Source organism: Lepidothrix coronata, unplaced genomic scaffold, assembly GCF_001604755.1.
Source record: "Lepidothrix coronata isolate B3197 unplaced genomic scaffold, Lepidothrix_coronata-1.0 Scaffold125, whole genome shotgun sequence".
NCBI lineage: Eukaryota > Metazoa > Chordata > Aves > Passeriformes > Pipridae > Lepidothrix > Lepidothrix coronata.
The window spans coordinates 242,386-262,866 of NW_016690305.1; the positions used below are offsets into that span (position 1 = coordinate 242,386).

The 20,481-nt window shown below is 41.5% G+C and overlaps 2 protein-coding genes across 7 annotated transcripts in view; both read left to right on the plus strand.

The window, feature by feature from the left end:
* Positions 1-1,097, plus strand: part of POLR2D (RNA polymerase II subunit D) — a 4,177-nt gene extending 3,080 nt beyond the window's left edge. The window contains exon 4 of the mRNA XM_017826331.1: positions 461-1,097. Within this exon, the coding sequence (XP_017681820.1) occupies positions 461-539 (79 nt within the window). The 3' untranslated portion in view covers positions 540-1,097. The remainder of the gene's footprint in view (positions 1-460) is intronic.
* Positions 1,098-2,259: 1,162 nt separating this feature from the next.
* Positions 2,260-20,481, plus strand: part of WDR33 (WD repeat domain 33) — a 67,873-nt gene continuing 49,651 nt past the window's right edge. For 5 of the 6 annotated variants that reach the window (XM_017826268.1, XM_017826270.1, XM_017826272.1 and 2 more), the window contains exons 1-2: positions 2,260-2,300; positions 19,790-20,013. In XM_017826268.1, coding sequence (XP_017681757.1) covers positions 19,810-20,013 — 204 coding nt within the window. In that variant the 5' untranslated portion in view covers positions 2,260-2,300; positions 19,790-19,809. Of the gene's footprint in view, positions 2,321-19,789; positions 20,014-20,481 lie in introns of all 6 variants that reach the window. The other variant, XM_017826269.1, reaches the window with a different exon arrangement.

The window sequence follows — 20,481 nt, forward strand, 5'->3', positions numbered from 1 at the left end:
TGGACAGGGCTTGGAGCAACCTGGGATAGTGGAAGGTGTCCCTGCCTGTGGCAGGGAGGTGGAATGAGGGGAACTTTAAGGTCCCTTCCATCCCAAATCATTCTCTGATTCTATGTTAAGATTTCGTAGCATGAACAGACTGGCTTACGAGCAGGCAGCTGCATGGTCTTAGTTTAGAGGTCTGCATAAACCTGCACCTACTTTGCCTTTTTGATAACACATTTAGAAATTATTGAGCAGAAAATTCTGGGAAGGACAGAGTTTTGTCATGAGAAGAGGAGACACTGCATAGGGATTAGACTGTTCTTTGTACAGTAACCTTACAGGTGGTTCCTGGTGGTTACATACAGGTGGGCGATGGCACGTTGAGACTGATGGGAGGGAACTACGACTGAAATGAATCCGGGGGGGAGGTTATTTCTGAAAGCTTTGATGTCTCCTCGTTGTTCTTATCTTGCAGCCTGGAGGGCCGGTTTGAAGATGAAGAACTGCAGCAGATTCTCGATGACATTCAGACTAAACGCAGCTTCCAATATTAAGGTTAACCCTCAACCCCTTTCTCTGAACGCAAAAACCTGGGGAATTTGACTGTTTCTCAGCCCTCTGGACCAGCTGAGCTCCTGGCTGAGTGAGGGAAGTTGTGGACATAGGGTGCTTCAGTGCTGTGTCATCACAGGTGCATTCACACTGGAGATCAGCATCGTCTTTTTGGTTTGTTCCATGTGTATATTGGCAAGGGCTCCTGTATTGTGAGAGCCAAAGAACCCGAAAAGTCTTTTCCCAGTGGCTCAAATATTTGTTTCTTCCCCAAACCCTCTCCTCAGTTTGTAAATTTTCACCATGTTTCTGGTTTTTAGCAGAAATATAGATGTAATTTCGGATTTTTTTTTAATTTCTAAAAGAGACAGAGAAACTTATTCTTGGAGCTCAGAAGAATCAGTCATGGGCAGCATCAATTTCTGTGCTGGTTTTTTTGTTCGTTTGGCATCATTTTATTGTTTGATTAGGACAGTGAATTTTTACAGCTTCAATAATTTTCTATTGTTCGGTGTAAATTAAAATATATTTTTCATTAAAGTTGTATGGTTTATAAACATTAGGTACATATTATGATTTTTTTAGTGAGGATCTTTTTGACAAATAGATCCTGGAGATCTGGGGTCTCCAAGCATTTTATAACACAATTACAATTTAGGGCAGATCAGACAGAGGTGATACTAACTATGATCACAGCGAGAGAACATTTGGGTGGCATGTCCCTGTCTGCCAGGTGATTGCAGACACCCACCTGTTACAGAAAATAAAGAGCTAACCCATAATTCTGATGTTAACAAAGCCAAGTATCCACCCCTGGAGGGATGGACTCCTGAAGTAGTTTGCCAACTGCCTTAATTCTGAGAAGGAACCAAACCATGGAGGGATGGCTTGTGGTGCAGCCTGTGGGAGCAGCACAGCCCCTGTTGTCACAGCTCAGCAGCTGGTAGATTCACAGATTGTTGGCTTTTCGTTGAAATGAATGTTCTTTTAGTTAGGGTGAGCTTCTTAGCCAGCCCTCTCAAATCTTACAATTTTACCACCACACCTGGAAGAAGGAAAATTTTTCAGGAAAGAACATCTGGGACAGAGAGGAATATAGGTGTGTTAAGACACTATTTGTGATGATGTTGTGGTTTGAAACCCAATAATGGGGACAGAGGAGAAGGGAATGACTGAATAAGTTAGGTTGGGAAAGACCCCTGAGACCATGGAGTCCAACCTATGACTGAACACCACCACAACTAGACCAAGGCACTGAGTGCCACATCCAGTCTTTCCTTGAGCACCTCCAGAGGTGGCGACTCGGCCACCTCCCTGGGCAGCCCATTCCAAAGGTATCTGTGCTGTGTCCGGTGTTTGGCGAGCAGGGGCAGCGCAGAGCTGGGAGCCGGAGGGAGATCTGACAGCACCGACCGACCTCCGCCCCCGCGGCCCCTCCGCGCATGCGCGCGGCCCCGCCCCGTAATTGAGGCGCCCGTGGGGGGCTCTCACGACCGCGCCCCGCCTCTCTGCGCATGCGCGGGGCCGCCGCGCCTCTCGTGCCCCCGCCGGGGGGCGCTGCCGCCGCCCCGCCCCTGCCCCGCGCGCCCTGACATAGCGCGCGTGCGCAGCGACGCGGGGCGCGTGCGCCGCGCGGGCGCTGGCGGCGGGGGAGGCGGAGGGAAGATGGCGGGCGGTTGCGGCCGCGGCTCGTGAGGCGGCGGCGCTGCCGGGGCCGGGAGGACGAGGCGGGCGGCGAGGCGGCGGCGGGGCGCGGAGTCCCGGTAAGAGAGGCTGGCTGGGCGTGAGTGTGGCTCGGTGCTGGGCGGGGCGGGTGAGCAGCCCCGGGAAGCGCGGCCGCCTCCGCCATCTTTAGGCCGCGGCCCAGGACCGGCGCGGCCGGGGCAGGGCGGGGGCCGCCGGCCGGAACAGCGGATGCCCGGGCCGAGACGCCCCGGGGAGTGGCGTGAGCCGAGCGCAGGCCCAGCGCCGCCGCCGGGCCCCGGGGTGCGGTTGCTCGAGGGCCGGGGCAGGGAGCGGACGGTAGGGCCCCCGTCCCGCCTGCCGCACGGGTGTCTGGTGGCGGCCTCGCCCGACTATCAGTCCTGCCCTTTTCTACTTTTTATTTTTTTTTTTAAATGTTACTCTTTTCTCTGCTTTGGGTCTGAGTGGAGACCGGGTTGTGGCTGCTTGACGATAGGGCTGGGGAAGCCCTGGCCATTACGGGCCCTGTTAGATACATCACATTTTCTGTTTATGCAGTCCTTCACAAGAGGGATTCTCTCTGTATTAAGGAGAGAAAAGAAATAGCTACAGACTAGTTAGTATTTGAGCTTCTCAGATGCCAGGTGAGATAACTGCATTTCCCAATAAAGGGCGGTCTTAGTGCTGGGGGCGATAAACATTGGTAGAAGGGTGGGAAGGCAATACGTTCATATTATATCTTGGCTTTTCTTACGGGTTCTGTTGCTCACATTTTCCACTATATAATGCTGTACAATAATGCTACTGTTAAAATATGTTCCTGGCAATATAATAAGACAGCCGAGTGCAGCAGGCACTTGCTCTTGCAGGCAGGGTGGGAGGGTTTAATGACCATGTGGTGTCACATTCCACTGATTGAGACTCACCAGCCTGTGGTCACGGCATGGGTAGCAAACCTAGGGGACCTGTTAAACTTGAAAAAATACTTCAGCGCTTTTCCCTTGGAGAGAACTCATTAAACTTCCTGCCTTCTTAGAGATGGGTGTTATTTCTCTCTTGCTAATTGTTAACTTCTTTGTTATGAGCCGTGTGGTCTCAAATGCAGTATTTTGAGATATTGGCATTTGCTTAGGCACATCTGCTTGTCTGATAGAATTGTCATAGGTAAGTAATTTTGTGCTCTACAAGTCTTGTATCTCATCACATCTTTACTTCCAATTTGTGGGTACTATTTGAGAATCTGATTTTCTTTGTAGACAACAGTCCCTTATCCTTCTCCTTGCAGCAGATGTTTATTCTTCTGTGCTTTTCTTAACTCAAACTGTTTTATCCTTCCTTTAAGAGAGGTGACACTACATGTCAGAGAGTTTATTGTATGCAAAGTGTTGTGCCAAAATACTTTGGGGTTCCCTCCTCCGGAATTCTTTATCAAGTAAACTGACTCAATAACTCAGCAGTTTGCTGCAATATTCTCCCATCATCTTACTATAAGAATATATAATCATCACACATTTCTGAAAATTCTGGTTCTTAACAACTTGTTCAGTTGTGCTGTAGGTAGTTCAGATGGGAAGATCTGAAAACTGAAAATACTGAAAACAAATGAAAATATTGAAAGATGGGGAAAAAGCCCCTTTGAACTGCAGAGAATGTTAGATGTGAGTAGCTAGTGAATGTTTAATACTCCCAGACTTGCTAAAACCTTTTAATTTAAAAGTCAGTCACTACAATTACAGTCTTTCCCTGTTGCCTGAAGTGTTCATCCTCCACTGAATCCTTGCAGCTATAAACATTAGACTGTTTGGACTATTGGAATTGAAAATTTCTCATCAGTTTTGTATTTCCTGTTATCAGCACAAGAAGTAAAAGCTCAGTAATCCTAAATTGTGCTTGAGATAGAGGTACGAGGAATGCATTCATTTGCTGCAGCAGAGAGGCCCTGATCTGAGGAGGGAACAAGAAATCTCCTGTTTTGTTCCCATCTCTAACAAATGTCCAAGTCTTCTGAGTCACCTGAAAAAAAATTGTGGAGAAAACATTGGATTGAGTTGCAGTATGGAAGAAACACGGTTTAACTTTATACTGAGATGATTCCATGCAAAATATTTCACTTTGTCCATCTGCTAAGGCTTGAGGTTGATGATATATAGGGAATTTCAGTAGTTGGTTCATTAATGCTGGAAATGAAAATCATTTTAGACTTGCTCAGGTAGAGGTTATAGTTTAGAAAACGACCCCTATCTCTGTGCAGGAAATTGTAAAAACAAGCTAAAAGCTGTCTGCAGTGTGCTTGTGATTTTTACAGAATTTGTTCTTTATTTGCTGTATTTTCATTCCTGGTATTGTATCATTTTGTTACTGGAAGCTTTATACGAAGCAAAAATACAGAGATGCTGGTTTGGTTGGTGTAGTTAATGAGGAGGCCTCAGTGGAACTGAACATTGTTAGAACTTGGTGGTGTGGAGGGCATACAGTAAAGGTCTTTCAGAAGATTGAAACCTTAAGATAACCTTGGGTTTGCTTCTTATAGAGAATCTCTGGAAGTAAGAGCAGAGAAGTAGAGTTTTTGATGGCTAACAGGTCTTCATTTGTATTTTGTCATTAATTTTACTTCAGTTTGGAGCATCCCTGTTTTCCAAATGGTGCTAAACTTCCCAGCAATTTGTTCTTGCTCACCAGTATTTAAAAAAGCTGCTCAGCATTTCATAGGACGTCAGTTCTGGTTTAACCAGCTCTCCACATTCGGGCTGGGTGTACCAGTCATTCTGCTGTACAACTTGAAATAGGATGTGCCAGGAAAGCAAGTGAGCTCTTGTGTTGTGACACTCCTTCTGCTGGCAGTGATGTGACACTTCTTTGGTACAGATCCTGCTGAGTTGCTTGTGGTCATGGTCACAGTTTGTAAGGCACTCTCCAGGTATGGAGGGGTACCAGAGACCAAAGTGTTTCATGCTTTGGAACTAAGCCAACTGATGTTGTTCCTGTTCTACCTCTGCACCAAATTATAAAAGGGGAGTATGATTCTTTATAGCAAGAATGGCCTCGATAAACAGATCCCAGTTTATCTGGGAAGCTATGTACCTGTTTGTTTGGTTTTTTTTCACTTAAGCAGGAAAAAAAAAATTACCTAAATTCTATTCATAAAGATACCTTGCTGAACAGGCAGAATAAGTGCCAACTTCCATCATATTGGATAATATTTAATGCTGAAAATCCATGTAAATATACTTTAAGGATTGAAAAATGTACCAAGTCTAACAATAACGAATTGTACTAAGTTGCATTGAAGTCTTACCAGGAGCTGGGTGTTCTGTTCTAAGTAGATTCACTAATTGTGGCTTTTATCACAGTTTCTCTCAGTTGTAGAAGGAAAGACTTGTTCTACAGTATTGAACTTCACTGTTGACTAACCCTGATAAAGCTTATGTTGTACACAAGTGTTGTTTCAAACAATTACGTGTAAGTCTTCTTACACATATAAAAAGTATAAGCAGTGTTTCACATTCTTCAGACACAAATGGAAACATCTCTTCCTCTCTGGGCACTTACATACTGCATCAGGTGACTCTGGTGCATTGTTTTCTACCAGAAGAAGAGGTAGAAATTTGTCTTCAGTTTTGTTTTTCCTTCAAATAGGATTTTTTTTCCCCATACAGTGTTGTTAAATCAGAACACTCCCAATTTTCTATTTACTTTCAGTTAGTTGATTTTGATATGAAGAACAAAAACATGCCAGTCATGAGCTCATTAGTGCTGTTCTATTATTCTTCAGTATAATGAAATGCTATGGCTCAAAAAACATTCTGTTGACTTTTGAAGCTTTGAAAATGTTATCAGTGTAGTTGTGAGTTTTAACTTAGAATTTTTAGTAGTTTTGAATAATTAAAATCCTAGTATTCTGCCTGTCTTGTCTTGGTACCAGAGTTGATACAGTGATGCAGGCAGCTGTACCGGGGGACCCTTTCTGTGAGCAAAAGTAGGATGTTTGGTTTTAGGCTGGCTCACTTTTGTGTTTTGGCCTGTGAGTTGGAAACACTGGATCTGGAACCACTGAGGTGGGAAAGAGGAGGTGATGGTAAATCCCTGTCTGTGCCGTGCTGTTGACTTAGGCTGCCCTGTCTGACTGTAACTGTTGAGGGGCAGTGTGTGCAGTTCCAAATGGATATAGCAGACAGGGATGAAAATACACCCCTCAAGTTCTGATCATGTCTTTAATACCAAGCTTTAAATCAAGGCAGTTGGTCATGAAGCTTGGAATTTTGGTAACTCTTAGTCACTCAGCTTTGACTTTACCCAAAAGTGAGTGCCCCTGAGTTGAACAGTGTGGCAGGAGGGGCATAGGCCAAAAGCAGTTTTGCCATTGGAACTACAGATTTGTTGGCACTGCTCAGTTCTGTATAGTAATGTTTTATACACTTCAATAGGAGCACACAGGTACTTGAATTAATCAGTGTTTCTTGGGTTTAAAAATTTGAGGGTTCCTTTAAATCATCCCAAATCAAAAAAACTTATACAAAAGAATATGTTAATGTGTCACTTTTTAAAAGGAGGCCAGAGACTGGATGACAAGGAGTCTGTAGTATTTAATGGGTTTGGTATAGTTTTTGTGTTGCTGGTGAAGCTTTGGCAGCGTGGTGATTTGTATTTTACCATGGGTATAGGAGTATTCATCTGCACACTTGAGTCTGGAGGAGCTGTGCTTTGAACTGGATAAGCAGTGCCACAGCTCCAGCTGATGGAAGTGCTGGATTTGCAGCCTGAGGGCTGTGTCGTGGTGCAGCTCTGACCTGTCCTGTGTACCTTTGCAGTCCTCTAATCTGGCGTGGCAGTGCCAAGTGGTAACTTCCCCTGCTTCTGATCCTTTGGTTTTCCTCCTGTGTCAGCAAAGTCATTCCTAGAACTCCACAGTCAGTTGCCTGGGGTTTGACCAATGTTAACAAAAAGGATCTCTTAACACAGAGTTGTTTCTTAGGTGTGTGTCCAGTGTGGTCACCAGATGTTCTTGTTGGCTTGAAGGAGGGGTCATGTGGGACAGGAACACACAGTTTGAGTCAAGCCAGGACTGTTTTGGTTTTTCTTTCCTTGGTCTCAGCAGTTTTAGGTTGGCTTCAGGTCATCTCAGCAGTTTCTAGACTCTTGACACAGTGCTCAAGTTCCCTCAGTAGCTATTGTTGCACTTAAATTGTGGGATCAGAATGAGCAGTCATGGTTTCTACTCTTGTTCTCCTTCCCCCATCCCAGTAAAAATCACCACTTGACTTTGAAAGTGCCTTTTTTCCTGTTGGGACATGTTTGTAAGCAAACCATTGCACCTCTTTGCTCAGACTGGTGATTATGTCACAAGAAAAATTGTAGATTTGTAGCCCAGAATTGGAAGCAGGAGTGTGCAGACTGAATGAATATTAATATAGTGTGTTCATTCTGCAATATTTGCACTGTTTCTCAATTGTGAGGTTTGGAGTTCAATTCATACTTGAGTCAGTCAAGTATATTTTGTAATCTCTTTCTATGGATGGATGCAAATATTTTGGTCTTCTCAGCAAATCCAAGCCTAATAAATAAAGTAGCTTTTTCTAGTAATATCTTTTGTAGACTCTTGACTAATATAAGCCACAGCTGCCAAGCTTTCTATGCAGTTAGATGAAAATACTGACCTAAAACTGGTGGTGGAAGTGCTGGATTTGCCAGAAAAACTTGCTGATATTCTCAAGGCAGGCAATATGAAGTAGGAAAGAAATGCCAAGGGATTTTAGCCTTTTGGAGAACTCTGGCTTTCCAAACTGAAGCTCTCTGGTGAGGTGCCTTTCTGCTGAATTGTCATTCTCATGGGGAAGCTTGACTCTTCCTGGAGTTGGGGAAAATCAGACACTGAACCCTTGCTCCTTGAAAGGCTTTGTACGAGCTTATGTGTGTGAGAAATGTGAGCTTATGTGGGAAATGTACTGACACAGAAAACGATCACATGCTTTTATTGAGCACTACTAAATGTCAAAGCAAAGGCTGTTTACCAATGAACTGAAATATGGTCTTTGAGCAGTGTCTGTATATCTGTACCTTCACAACCAGGCATTTTCATGGTGCATAATCCGCAGGCAGAGACCAGAAAACACATTTCTGGAAAGGTCGGCTCTGTGATTCCAGTTAAAAGAAAGTGTATTTCTAATTTCTTTGAGTTGTATGAGGTATTTATACATCACTCATCAGTTTAGAAAGTGTTCTAGTGTTGAAAGTTTCTTTATATAGAAAAAAATCTCGAAGTTGGCTGTCTTTGAATATAGGTGTGTTTCTGACAAAAGTTTCAGGAGGTAGACTTTTAAACACCAGGAGCCTGAAACTGCCATAACCAGCACAGTGTATTTTTTCCTATTGTAAGTTTGCTTCACATTGGAGTAAACAGTTTCTAGCCTAACTAGTAACAAGCGAGTTATGCATTGATCTTCCACACCAGACTGTGGCAAAAGAATAATTTGTGTGTATGCTAGACTTTTAAATCTTAACTGAAGCAACTGGTGAGAAGCTACACATCCACATGAATAACTGGAACTTTACTTGGTCAAAGTAGCTTAGAATTGCTGTTTTCTTTCACTATTTCCTTAATTCAGAGGATATTTGATGGGATTTGCTGTTTTTTAAACTCAGATTCAACAAAAAGTAAAAAATTGGAAACATTGATTGTGTAAGTTTGCTTTCAGTTTTGTAGCAGGGTCCACAAAGCTTGTTTAGCAGCATTGTGTGATTCGATAAGGTTCGAATTGTTCTCTGCAGTTCCATTACTCTTGCTTCAGAGTGTCTCTTTATTACCTAAGTCCAGGCATGGCAAATGTAGGTATTAATTTGCATATTTTGCTATAAACATAGTTGCTAATTTAACTGCTTGAAAACCTGAAGTTTTGGATTGGAGTGAATAACAAACGAATTTCTGTCGGTTAAATCTTTCTGTGTGCATCTGCTACATCTTTTTATTAAAAGGGGATTAAAAACCCCGGGAAAAAATTTCCTTGGACGTTGCTAAGAAAATATTGTAGGGTAATGTTTAATAGGGCATTTATTCTGCAGTGTGGCTGTAAAAGTGTTTACTATCTTCTTTTCCTATGTTGAATACATGAACTGTGTAAAACATGAATACATGAACCTTGGCATGCCCAGAAGACTGGGGCTCTGTTGCACAAAGCCTCCACTTCTGGATTTGAGTGAGACATCAGTGGTGAATGGCTTTTGTCATTAAAATATGCAGTGAAATAAAAAGTTCTTTTATCTTGAAGTGTTCTATGTTTTTGAAACACCGTTTTTAACTCCTGAAAAACATTGCTTTTAGTTGTGGGTTGTTAGGGGTTTTTTTTTACACTTCTCACCATATAAAGGCACATTTTTTCACATGATCACACATGATAGCACTATTACCCTCCCCCTGCTATCCCTTCCAGACTTCAATTTCTTAGTTATGGAAACTTAAGACACACTTCTGCCTTTATTTGGCCCAGAAAGTGGTGTGGCACAGAGCACTGCTTTGTCAGAAGACTGACCCGAGTAACACTAAATGGGGGGCAGGGAGCAAGCATTCTTTGGATTGTGAAGTAGAGATTTTCTTAATTCTTTTGATGTTTGCAATTTCTTTTCTATTTAAAAGCAAATGTTACAGGAGTTCTGGATATGTTTGTTAAGCATTCAGTAGATAAAGGTTATGAAAGGTGAATCTTTGTAAAAAGTTGCAACTCTTAATAATTCACAAGTTTTACTAAAAAGGCTTTGGTATCTTGTCAGCGTTGAATTTGCAACTCTTAGGGTCTCAGAGACTCGGCTGTGTTAAGTATATTAAAATGTACATTTCTGTTTCATAGTGCGAAGAGAATCAAACTGTTGATAGATTGTATGGGCTTTGTTCTCTTTATCATCAGAATTTCAGTAGGCTGTTTCTGAAACAAAGACAGTTTGCTGTATTTCCCTACCTAAGTTTTGCTCTACAAACTGCCGTAGTCCTTCTAGTCCTCTTCTCTTCCACTAATTATGAAGGTCTCTGAAGATTGTTTCTTGCAGGATTTCTTGTCACTCTTTCTCCTCTTCCCTGTCTGTCCGTGGCCATCCCATTATGTGCCTAACAGTAGCACTTGAGGAATGCTGTGAGGAATGGGTCAGCAGGAGCACATGGACATCAGCAAGGAGGTGTGCCGAGTTCTCCATGAGCAGGCAGAGCCTCGTGGGTTTGTACAAGATGGAGCATGACTGGCTGCACAGCAGTCTCACTAAAGAGACCCAGAGAGTTGCAGCCAATGCCAAGCTGAATACAAACCAACAATTGTTCTCCTTACAAGTAAAGCCACAACTGCATACTGGGTGAAACTAGGAGGAGCATCTCAAGCAGATTCAACTGTGATTTCTTTGTTGTTGTTCACCAAGTTTAATGTTGGTTCAGCAGGTTTTGATACAATAACCAGCTGAAGAGTATCTTGATATTTAGAATAAACAAGGATGAGAGGCTTTTTTTTTTTTTTTGCTTTTTTTTGCTTTTAAACTGCTTTTCCTGTGTTCTTTTTTAGTATTTGTCATGGCATGTTTTGTGGTTTAAAAGTGACGCCTAAAGTTTTGTTTCCTGTCAAAGCAGCAGCTCCAAGGTGAGGCAGCATCAGTGATCACTTCAGCATGAGAACCACGCTGGATGTACTCAGCTGGTTGAGATGAATTGCTGTTGTCATACTGAGGCACAGTAGGGAAAGACAGTCTGGGTTCTAATCTAAATGCTTGTCTTGGCAAATGCTAAGCAGGAGTTGAGAAAAATGGATATATATGGGTAGATTAGAGGGAGGAAGAATATTTTGTTTTTTAAAAATTATTAAAATATTGTGAGTAAACTTTAAGTTAAAACCAGGTTGTCAAATCAGTAACAGTGAAATCATGGCAGCAAACCAGATCCTGCCTGTTTCCTCACTGAGGTCTGGGTGCAGTCTGCCACGCGTCTTCTTCCTGCATTTCCTTGCTTCCATGTTTGTTTTGAAGTACAGCTCAAGAAACTTGCTGTACAAGTTGCTTTGGTGAGGTGCAGAAAGGGGATAATTCCAGGCTGCTGTACTCATGAGTTTTCTCTATGTGGCCAAAGTGGTAAAAGCAGGAGCTGTCTGAGTCCTGTGAACTGAAGGATTTTGACTCTATGATGTATGTAAGCACCTGATCTTCTGTAAATATGTCTGCTTTGGAATGAATCAAGGGTTTTGTTTGAGCATAAAAAGAGGAACGTTTGTGACTTGATTATTAGGTATTTGTTGAGTGCTAGAAATACAAAATTTGAAAAAAAAAGTGTTAAATGTATGTGTAACTTATGTGCAGCTAAGCAGCCTCAACTGTTTAGGCTTGTCCCCCACGCTCTGTAACCCGAGATTTTCAGACTGGCTATTTGAAGGTGTTTCCCTGATAGCCCCTTATCCTTTGGGATTTTAGATATCCATTTGTCTGTATGTTTGCTCTGCTGTTTCAGAGGTTCTTAAGCATTGTGTTTGTATGTGAAACTTCAGAGGTGTAGGGCTTTTGTCAATTAAATATCAGCACTCCTCCTCCCCTGCAGAGAATAAACCCTTTGAATCCAAAACTGCGTCAGTCTTATCACATTTTGTCATGTTACATGTTCTGTCCTTTCAGACTCCATATAGTGTGTGTATATATTTGGGTTCTGTTAAAAATCCAAAGGTTTGAACTTCATAGTGAAACTGGGCATTATGAAAGTACAGAACTGAAGTTAAGGGGAGGGGAGAGATATGCTTTTGCATTTTTAGGTTTTTGATCATGCCAGTGCAGCAGATTTTGGACTGTGCATGAGACAAAAATCTTTGGTGTATTTCCAGATAAGAACAGATTTATGAGCCTTTTGGGGCAGAGTAGTTCGTTTTGACTTGCCAAGTCAAAATATCTGTTTGTGTTTTAATGAAGGACTAGGAGGTTTTTATTTTTATATTTTCTGTTGGAACAGAATGACTGGAATGAGGAAAGCTGCTAAATCCTTTCCCCCCCTCCTTTGCCTGGTCAGGATTTAAACCCCATTTATGAGGGAAGTTTTGCTCACAAGTAGAATAGGACAGAGAACAGATGCAGATGTATATTGGGAGCACAGCAGCAGAACCCTAGGAAAATGTGCTTGTTGCAGAGAGCAGGGATGTTGCATAATAGCAGTGTTGTGTAACACAGGTCAGTGTTTTTGCCTTGACTTTTGTGATTTGGTGTGTTATGGACTTCCAGCACCTGTTCTTAATTAAGGAGTCTCTCAAATTGTAATAGTCTTGTTTTTAAGTTTAAACTTGCTGTACTCACTGCTGCATGTCTTGTAGAAAATGTTTGGAGGTCTGCATATAAAAACGCACAAAACTGCATGCTGCTGTTGTGCCTTATGTAATTCAAAAGTGGGAATAAGATTTCTAAATACTCAGAGGTCAAGAATCTTAAGCAATTTTTTCCTGCTGTTACAGGTCTGCTGTGGGCAACTTTGCACTTCATTTATTACATCTAATTTTTAAACTAGTTCTATATTCCTGCTTAATACACCAATTCTCTTTCATAAATAGTGGGAGAGATACCATCTTTTAGATGTAGCACTAACTGCTGAAACAGCTTAATCTGTCTCAAATCTGTCTTAAAGCCAACTGTAAAAAGAAAATAGTAAAAATTATTTGAAATTTTTGAGAACCTCAGAAAGATGTAGAATGTTCAGACTTTGGGTCATCTTGTATTGTAAATCTGATAAAATGTTTTGCCAATACCATAGGAAATTGAAACACAAAGCAATTCAAGGAATTGGTCAAATTAATATATTTTTCACTGGATCTACAATTTGGCATAATTTTTTCTTTTTCACAGTTTTTTCTGTGTTTTCAGAGTGGATTTATCTAATGTGCTGTGAGGGAAACATGAAAAATGATGACATCTGCATAGAGCAGAAGCAAAGTCTCGTCTGCTGTGAGAGATTCAGCTTCCTCGGGAGGGGCAGAGGAGGGGCAGGGACTGAGCTCTGCTCTGGGGGGACCAGGGACAGCACCCAGGGAACAGCTGGAGCTGTGTCAGGGCAGGCTCAGGTTGGATCTCAGGGAAATTTCTTCCCCCAGAGGCTGGTTGGGCACTGCCCAGGCTCCCCAGGGCAGTGGGCACAGCCCCAAGGCTGCCAGAGCTCCAGGAGGGTTTGGATGATCCTCTGGGGCACAGGGGGTGACTCCTGGGGATGGGCCTGTGCAGGGTCGGGAGTTGGACTTGATGATCCCTGTGGGTCCCTTCCAACTCTGCATATTCTGTGATTCTGATTAATTCACTGGCAGACATGCAGATTAGTTTTGGCAGATTTCAAGTGTATCTTCAGAACAATGTGGTAGAAGCTTACTGCTGCTAGGGCTGGTTTTACTGTGGGTTTGGTAGTATGATTTTCTGGTGCTCCTGCTCCATTCCTATCAGTGAGTGAACAAGGGAGATGTAGAAACACTAACTGAAAAGTAATCTTTTGTCCAGTTTCACTTACTGTTTAAAGGAGGAACTATTTTGGGACTATCTAATATAGCTTAAAATATTTGGAAGACAGTTTATGTAAAATTAGATGGTTTGCAAAAAAATGAAGAATCCTTTTTCTGTGTAACCCCCTGCCTCGTGGTTCTATGTTTTCAAGAACTGTCTCATGACTCTCAGTCCTTAATCAGGATGGCTGGCCCTGTTCCTTTGTAATAGAGAAATGGTTTATGTACGTGCATGTTTATTTTTTTTTTCTTTGCTAAAACATGAAAAAATTGCTGAAATGGCAAAAATTTGAACAGTTACGTCTGGAATAGATCCTTTCACGTAATCCTTTCGTGCTGGGAAGAGGTCTGATTCCCAGGAAAGGTAAAAAATTCTGAATGATGAGACCCAAGAAAGAGCTTTCCTCAGGAAGAGGGAAGCCAAGGAAGGATCCACAGCTGGTCTCCTGAGCAGAGATGCACATTCTTCCAAAGGACAAAAGAAAAAAGGATCTTTTGGAACTAGGTGTTGACACTCTGTAAAAGAGGGAATGGCATGGCATTAAATTGTATTTTGTATGATCACTTTGCAGAACAGTTGTGTTTATTCAAACATGGTTGTGGATTTCTAATACACAAATTTGAAATTGCAGAAGCATGTTTTTTCAAGAGATGACTACTGACAGTAGGATTTTTGAATTTAAAGACATTACTAAAAGGAAATTAAACAGTATCTATACCTTGTAAATGTAAAGGTGCTTGTCTAGTCAAAGAAGGATGGCGTCTGCTACTGATGGATTGAGAAATAAACTTGTTAAGCTGCCTTTGCACTGTGATGTCCTTCTCTTATGCTTCAGGAAGCTGAGGTGGCTCTGCTCTACTCATGTTTTTTTACTGATCCACGTTTTGAACTCCTGTGTGCTGTTCCAGTGCAAATAACTATTAATGTTCACTGTTTCTCTTACACCGTGTAAGTGCTTTGGAGCCCCTGTGTACTTTGTAGTGGAGCTGTCTAATACACATTTTAAGAAGTAGTTCACAGATACGCTCAGGAAATTTTTAGCACTTCCTTTCCTTTGTCTTGAAATGGCTAAAGCAGCAATGTCTTTAACCTTCAGCTTAGGCATGGTGTGTTCAGTGGCCAGCAAAGGACCACTGCAAAGTACCTTGCACTTCACAGAACAGCCTTCTGTGCTACCTCTGAAAACATACTTTTCTTTTGATGTGTTCAGGTTATTACTCGCTGTATTCCACCCAAGTTCCTTTCCCTTCAATTAAAAATAACTACTAAATAGGCAAGGATGCTTTAGTTACCAGTTACTGCACTTCATTAATGATGAGCTTTGCTGTCTGTGTAAATCGTATGAAATATGTCAAGATTGTACTAAAATCGCATATTTTTCATGTAGTATTGAACTGTCTGTAAGTAGTGATGTATTTAATATAAGCCATGACTCACTCTCTCTAAGCTTTGCTAGTTTGGTGGGTTTATTTTGATTTAAGTAGCCTGTTTTGTTTTATTTTGATTTAATGAAGTTATATGTGAATTGCTTTGGTTTCATGATTCAAGTCGAAATCTGTCAATTAATTTTCCAAACTTAATGCAAGATTCATTTTGACATTAGAAGAAAAACCATACCCAAAATAAGATGATAAAGTAACAGTGGTATTACACTGAATGCCAATGTCATCTTTGTAGCCTTATTTGAGTACATGACTTAAATGGTAACCATTTTCTGTGGTGGACTAATACTGCATGTGACTTTTTGCTTGTTTCAAAAGCAAAGAAACTCCCCAAATCCATCTGTCTTGACACCATGCTGCCCTGGGTATGAGGTTGTTGTCAGTTTGTTTCATTTTTAACTCTGCTCTCCAGCGATGTCCCTCCAGTTACTCGGTAGCATTAGTGAACCTGCTGTCCTGGCACTACTGGGGAGAAATGAAGGCCTGACTATGTTGCAGGTGTAGTTGTTGACAATTGAGGAACAGGGTGGACATTTTAGGTGCTGTCACAAGCTCCTTTAGTTCTGTTGTCCAGTTTATTCTGCCTAATTCTCCCTGAACCATATTCTTTTTTTTTCCTTTTACCTGTGTCTTATTTGTCGGGTTTCTCATTCACTCTTCCTTAACTGGCCTTGCTCCTCATGGTTTTGCTTCTGTAGTTTCTCCTACTCTTACTGTGTGTTTCTTTTAAGTTGTGTTCGGGATGTTTTTGGTTGTCTGGTGCTAATCCTGCTTTCAGTTTCATGTCAGATAATGCTTTCATTTATTCCCCACTTTGATAGCATTTCCCAGGCTTGCTTTCATTATCTTAGCTGAAGAATAAGCCCAGTTACTTACCTTGCAGTGTTACTGGGTGGCCCTGTATTTGCTCAGTGAATTAGTTTAGTATTCTCTATGTATCCCCAAATACATTTATGCCTCAAAATGTGTGAAAGCTGGTCAGCTTTGAAAGGGGTATTTGTGGGAACAGGAAGGGGGAAGCTGATAAGGATGTGTGGAAAAATGGTATACAAAAATTAACTTCAAAGTTTAAATTGTGCCAGGAGTATAATGAACTAGAAGAAAATAGCCATTAATTGGCAACATTACTGTCCAGAATCAAAATACGAGCTGACCTGTGCGTGATGTTGGAAAAAATCTTGCTGTTGCTTCTGATTGTGTACGTTAAGGAAAAAATCGATTCTTTTGCTTAAATCCTGTTGATGGACTCTAAGATGAAAACAAAGTTTGGCACTTTGCTTCAAATAGGGAATTGCGTGTTACTGCACTGGATTACACAGTGTCCTGTAATATTTGTTTGCGTATTTCTCCTCACACTGCCAATACAAGAGGACCTTCAGCTATAGACATGCTGAATTCTGACATGTAGTTGATAAAGAAGATCTTAAGAAGAGCCTGTTGAGGCGCTGGTTTGTCCCAACAAAAGACCAAGTAGGATACTGGTAACTTAAATGGGGTATATTGCTCTGACTGGAGTAGAGGTCTTGGGGAAAAAATGCTCTAGTTTCAGTTGATAACTGATTCTGTACCAAACCCCTTCATTTCTGAAGCTGCTTTGTTTAGAACCTTCACTTGGTGTGTATGTACACTCACCTGTATGTGCACACACTTTTTTCATAGATTTCACACGTGTTACATGTTATGTGGATAAAAGCAGAATATTTGAGGCAATTAGAAGAAAGTGATCCTGAGCAGCTGGGTACACAAAACTTTTTGCAGAGTTTGTAACTGCAGGTGGAAGGCTTTTTTTGATCTCAGAAGTTGAAAAAACCAGACTATAAATGCTTCATTTTCCTAATCCAGTGTCATGATGTTATGGTTGTGATGCCACTTAACTGTCTTGTCATAATCATGAATGTGGAAGGGTCCTTAGGCATGAAGAGGTGTAGTTAACATGTTTATGCCTTTAGTCACATTTTAAACAGCGATTTTTGCTGATGTGGATTACATGTTAAGTCTATGTTGTTTATGCTAATTTAAGATAGACACTGATTGCAGTAGTTTTAGGTGTGTCCAATCTAAACTGAGCCACATGATAGCTAATGCCTTCTTTACCAATGATGGTAATAGAGAAACTTTCTTCCAGGGATTTTTCTGGAGCAAGAAAACAAAGTATTAACTTTTTGCTTTGCAGTATTTCCCTAAAATGGGGGTTTTATATAATGTTGATCAGCAAATACAGCTGATCAAAGTGTTTTTGGAGGCCCCAGCGTATAGCTTTGACTGCACTCTTGGTCTCAGTTCTTGAACTTTATTTTTTACATTGCCTATAAGAGAGTACAGATGTGTGGATGCATGGTTTTGAAAAATTATCTTTTTCCCTCTGGTTTGAAGTAATGATTGGTATAAGAAAGTGTCTGATTCAGACTTGAGGGAGAGCAGTACTGGAAAACTTGCATGTTGTATGTTTAATGCCAGCTTGTTGTGTTCATTCGAAGAAGCCGCTTTCTCTTTTAATTTTACCTTTGAGATTTAACACTTGAAACTTTCTGTACAGGTTTGTTACCTTCTGCCAAGCCCTAAGAGAATCCGAGGTAGTGTTAGAGGCGCTTGACGCGATTCCTGCATGAGAAAAGTTGGATACTTTTTTTGTGCTCCAGGCAAGCTTAATGTTGTAGGACCTGTGTTAGAGTTGTGGTCTGGAGTGTGTGGAGGCAGATGTGGTGTCTGATTAGACCACTTGGTATTGGGCAGCTTCCAGGCAAATGAGCCTTTCAGCTGCGGGGTAAAGGTTCATTTTTTGTCCACTGGGCGCTCTCTCTCTCCTCCTCTCCTCCCAGTTACCACTTTGGTCTCATAAGATGCTCTACCTGCCGAAGGGGTTATGTTTCCTTACCTCATTTAAGGAAACCTGCTGGTTTAGTTTGGGCCTGTCTATCTTGAATGGAGAATAGTTGAAATGGCTTTAGTTTGGTTTTCCCCTTGTCTGTGGAAGGTGTTTGTGCAGCAAGCAGCCAACCAGGTGTTGTGGGTGGCTTGGTTTGTAGCTGGCTTGTCACCCTTTGTTAGCATGGAAAGGAGTGTGAGCTCCCAAGTTTGCCAAGCTAATTCCTGCCCTGTGCCCAACAAACTGCCTGATGTTTATTTAAAGGGCAACCTGCTCCCTGTAGTTAGAAAGAACCTCTTGAAAAGAATCAAACTATGCACTGCTTTTAAATCCTCTCATGTGTCTGGCATTTCTGTCTTAGCTTTATTTTGCTGTTTAAAAAATGGAAATGTTTTTCAACTACTGGGATCCAAAAAAAAGCAAGATTTTTAAATCTGGCAGTGAAACAACTTTCCAACTCTTTCAAATTGAGGATATGAGTACTTTAACTAATTAGGAAAGTACAGTAATGAATTTACAAACAGGTTATGCCATCTTTTTTTTTTTTTAAAGAAATCTGCTATTTTATTTCCTTTCTCTTTATTAAGTACATTTTGCTTCTGCGTAAACACTTAAGCCTTTGTGCAAAGGGGAGTTTCTTGGCCATTTTGCATTCCCTTGATGACAGGGCCAGTTTATTTTGGTTTAAAATGTTTTTCAAACCAAGTATAGGATGTGGAGGAGAATACATTCAAAATGAAGTTTGAGCTTTTGTTGCTTCAGTGTGTGTCACCACTTAGTCTGAGGTCAGTATATACTTCAAAGACTGTGTATATTGTAGTTTTCAGCTCTGAAGAGGTTGCCATGATCTCATAATGTAAGGATTTCATAGACTGAAAAATCAGATTTTACACTCATTTCCCTCTGTCAGAAAAATTCTGAATATTGGAATTTTCTCCCTGCCCCTCCAATTCCTTAACATTCTCAGTGAATTTTGTTGTGGGGGAAATGATGTTCAATTACATTTATCAAACCTTGATAAAGATGTAATTTATTTTGCAGTAATGGAATTGAAAATATACCTACAGGTAGAATGTGATCTGTGGGCCATTTACTAGAAGTTAAGTAGAGGAAATGTAATTTTGGTTTTAGGTCCTAGAAAAAGATGTTTAGTCAGCCTTTGAAAACTTTTTGCCTTGTCAATAGTTAAATGAATTTGTAACTGATGTGATATTTCCTGGTTTTTATATTGAATCTGAAATATTGTCTGTTGAAGGCTCTTGCCATTTCTTGCATTTACACCGAGGGCATTCTTTTCCTGCACATTTTTAGTTTAGGGATGGTAATGCGAACTTACTAGTGATGTGTTTCAATACAGAATTCCTCTTGATAGAGAGAGAAAAAAGGTACTTACCTACTTTAACGTTGGCGTTACGAGGCGCAGGGCAGGAAAAATAATTCTTCAGACAATCCTGCAAACGTTTGTTTGCCGAGAAACGGCGCTTTCTGAAGCTGTTTGTCATCCTTGTAAACTTGGGTTAGGGGAGATCCTGGAACTGTGTGCTCACCTTGGCTTAGGGGAGATCTGTAACTGTGTGCTAACCTTGGCTTAGGGCAGATCCTGGAACTGTGTGCTCACCTTGGGTTAGGGGAGATCCTGGAACTGTGTGCTTACCTTGGGTTAGGGCAGATCCTGTAACTGTGTGCTCACCTCGGGTTAGGGGAGATCCTGGAACTGTGTGCTCACCTTGGGTTAGGGGAGATCCTGGAACTGTGTGCTCACCTCTCGTTTCGCTCCCGGCAGTTCTCGGAGCCGAGGGAGCCATGGCCACGGAAATCGGGTCCCCGCCGCGGTTCTTCCACATGCCGAGGTTCCAGCACCAGGCCCCTCGGCAGCTCTTCTACAAGCGGCCGGACTTCGCGCAGCAGCAGGCGATGCAGCAGCTCACCTTCGACGGGAAGCGCATGAGGAAAGCTGTGAACAGAAAGACCATAGACTACAACCCCTCTGTAATTAAATATCTGGAGGTTAGTCAATTAGCCAATTTTTTGGGGTTTTTTTGGTCCGAAAGCCTTCTTGAGTTCCTGAAAGGTGATTGTGCTTTTCGGTGACCATAAAGCGGTCTGGAATAACAAAAGATCTGCTGCTGCGTTTTTGACCAAAATGACAAAAGCTTGTAAATTTGGTGTATTACGAATAAAAAGGGGGGATTGGTTTTTGGTAACAAAACTGCACGTACAGCTAATTTTATATTTTGTATAAATGCCAGCTTTTGCATCCTCTCTTGGAATTAGGAGTTGGAGTGCAGTTGAGTGTCTTGGATGATATTCTGACTTTTCAGTGATCAGAAAAACTCATTATAAATAATGTAGTTGTTCTTATTTTTGTTTTGAAATAGAAATTTCCCAAAGTGGAAGATGAACCATTCCCCCTTCCTCTTCAGAACCAGGGCACTAAAAAATGTTTTCTCATCATTTTACTGAATGGCACTTCAG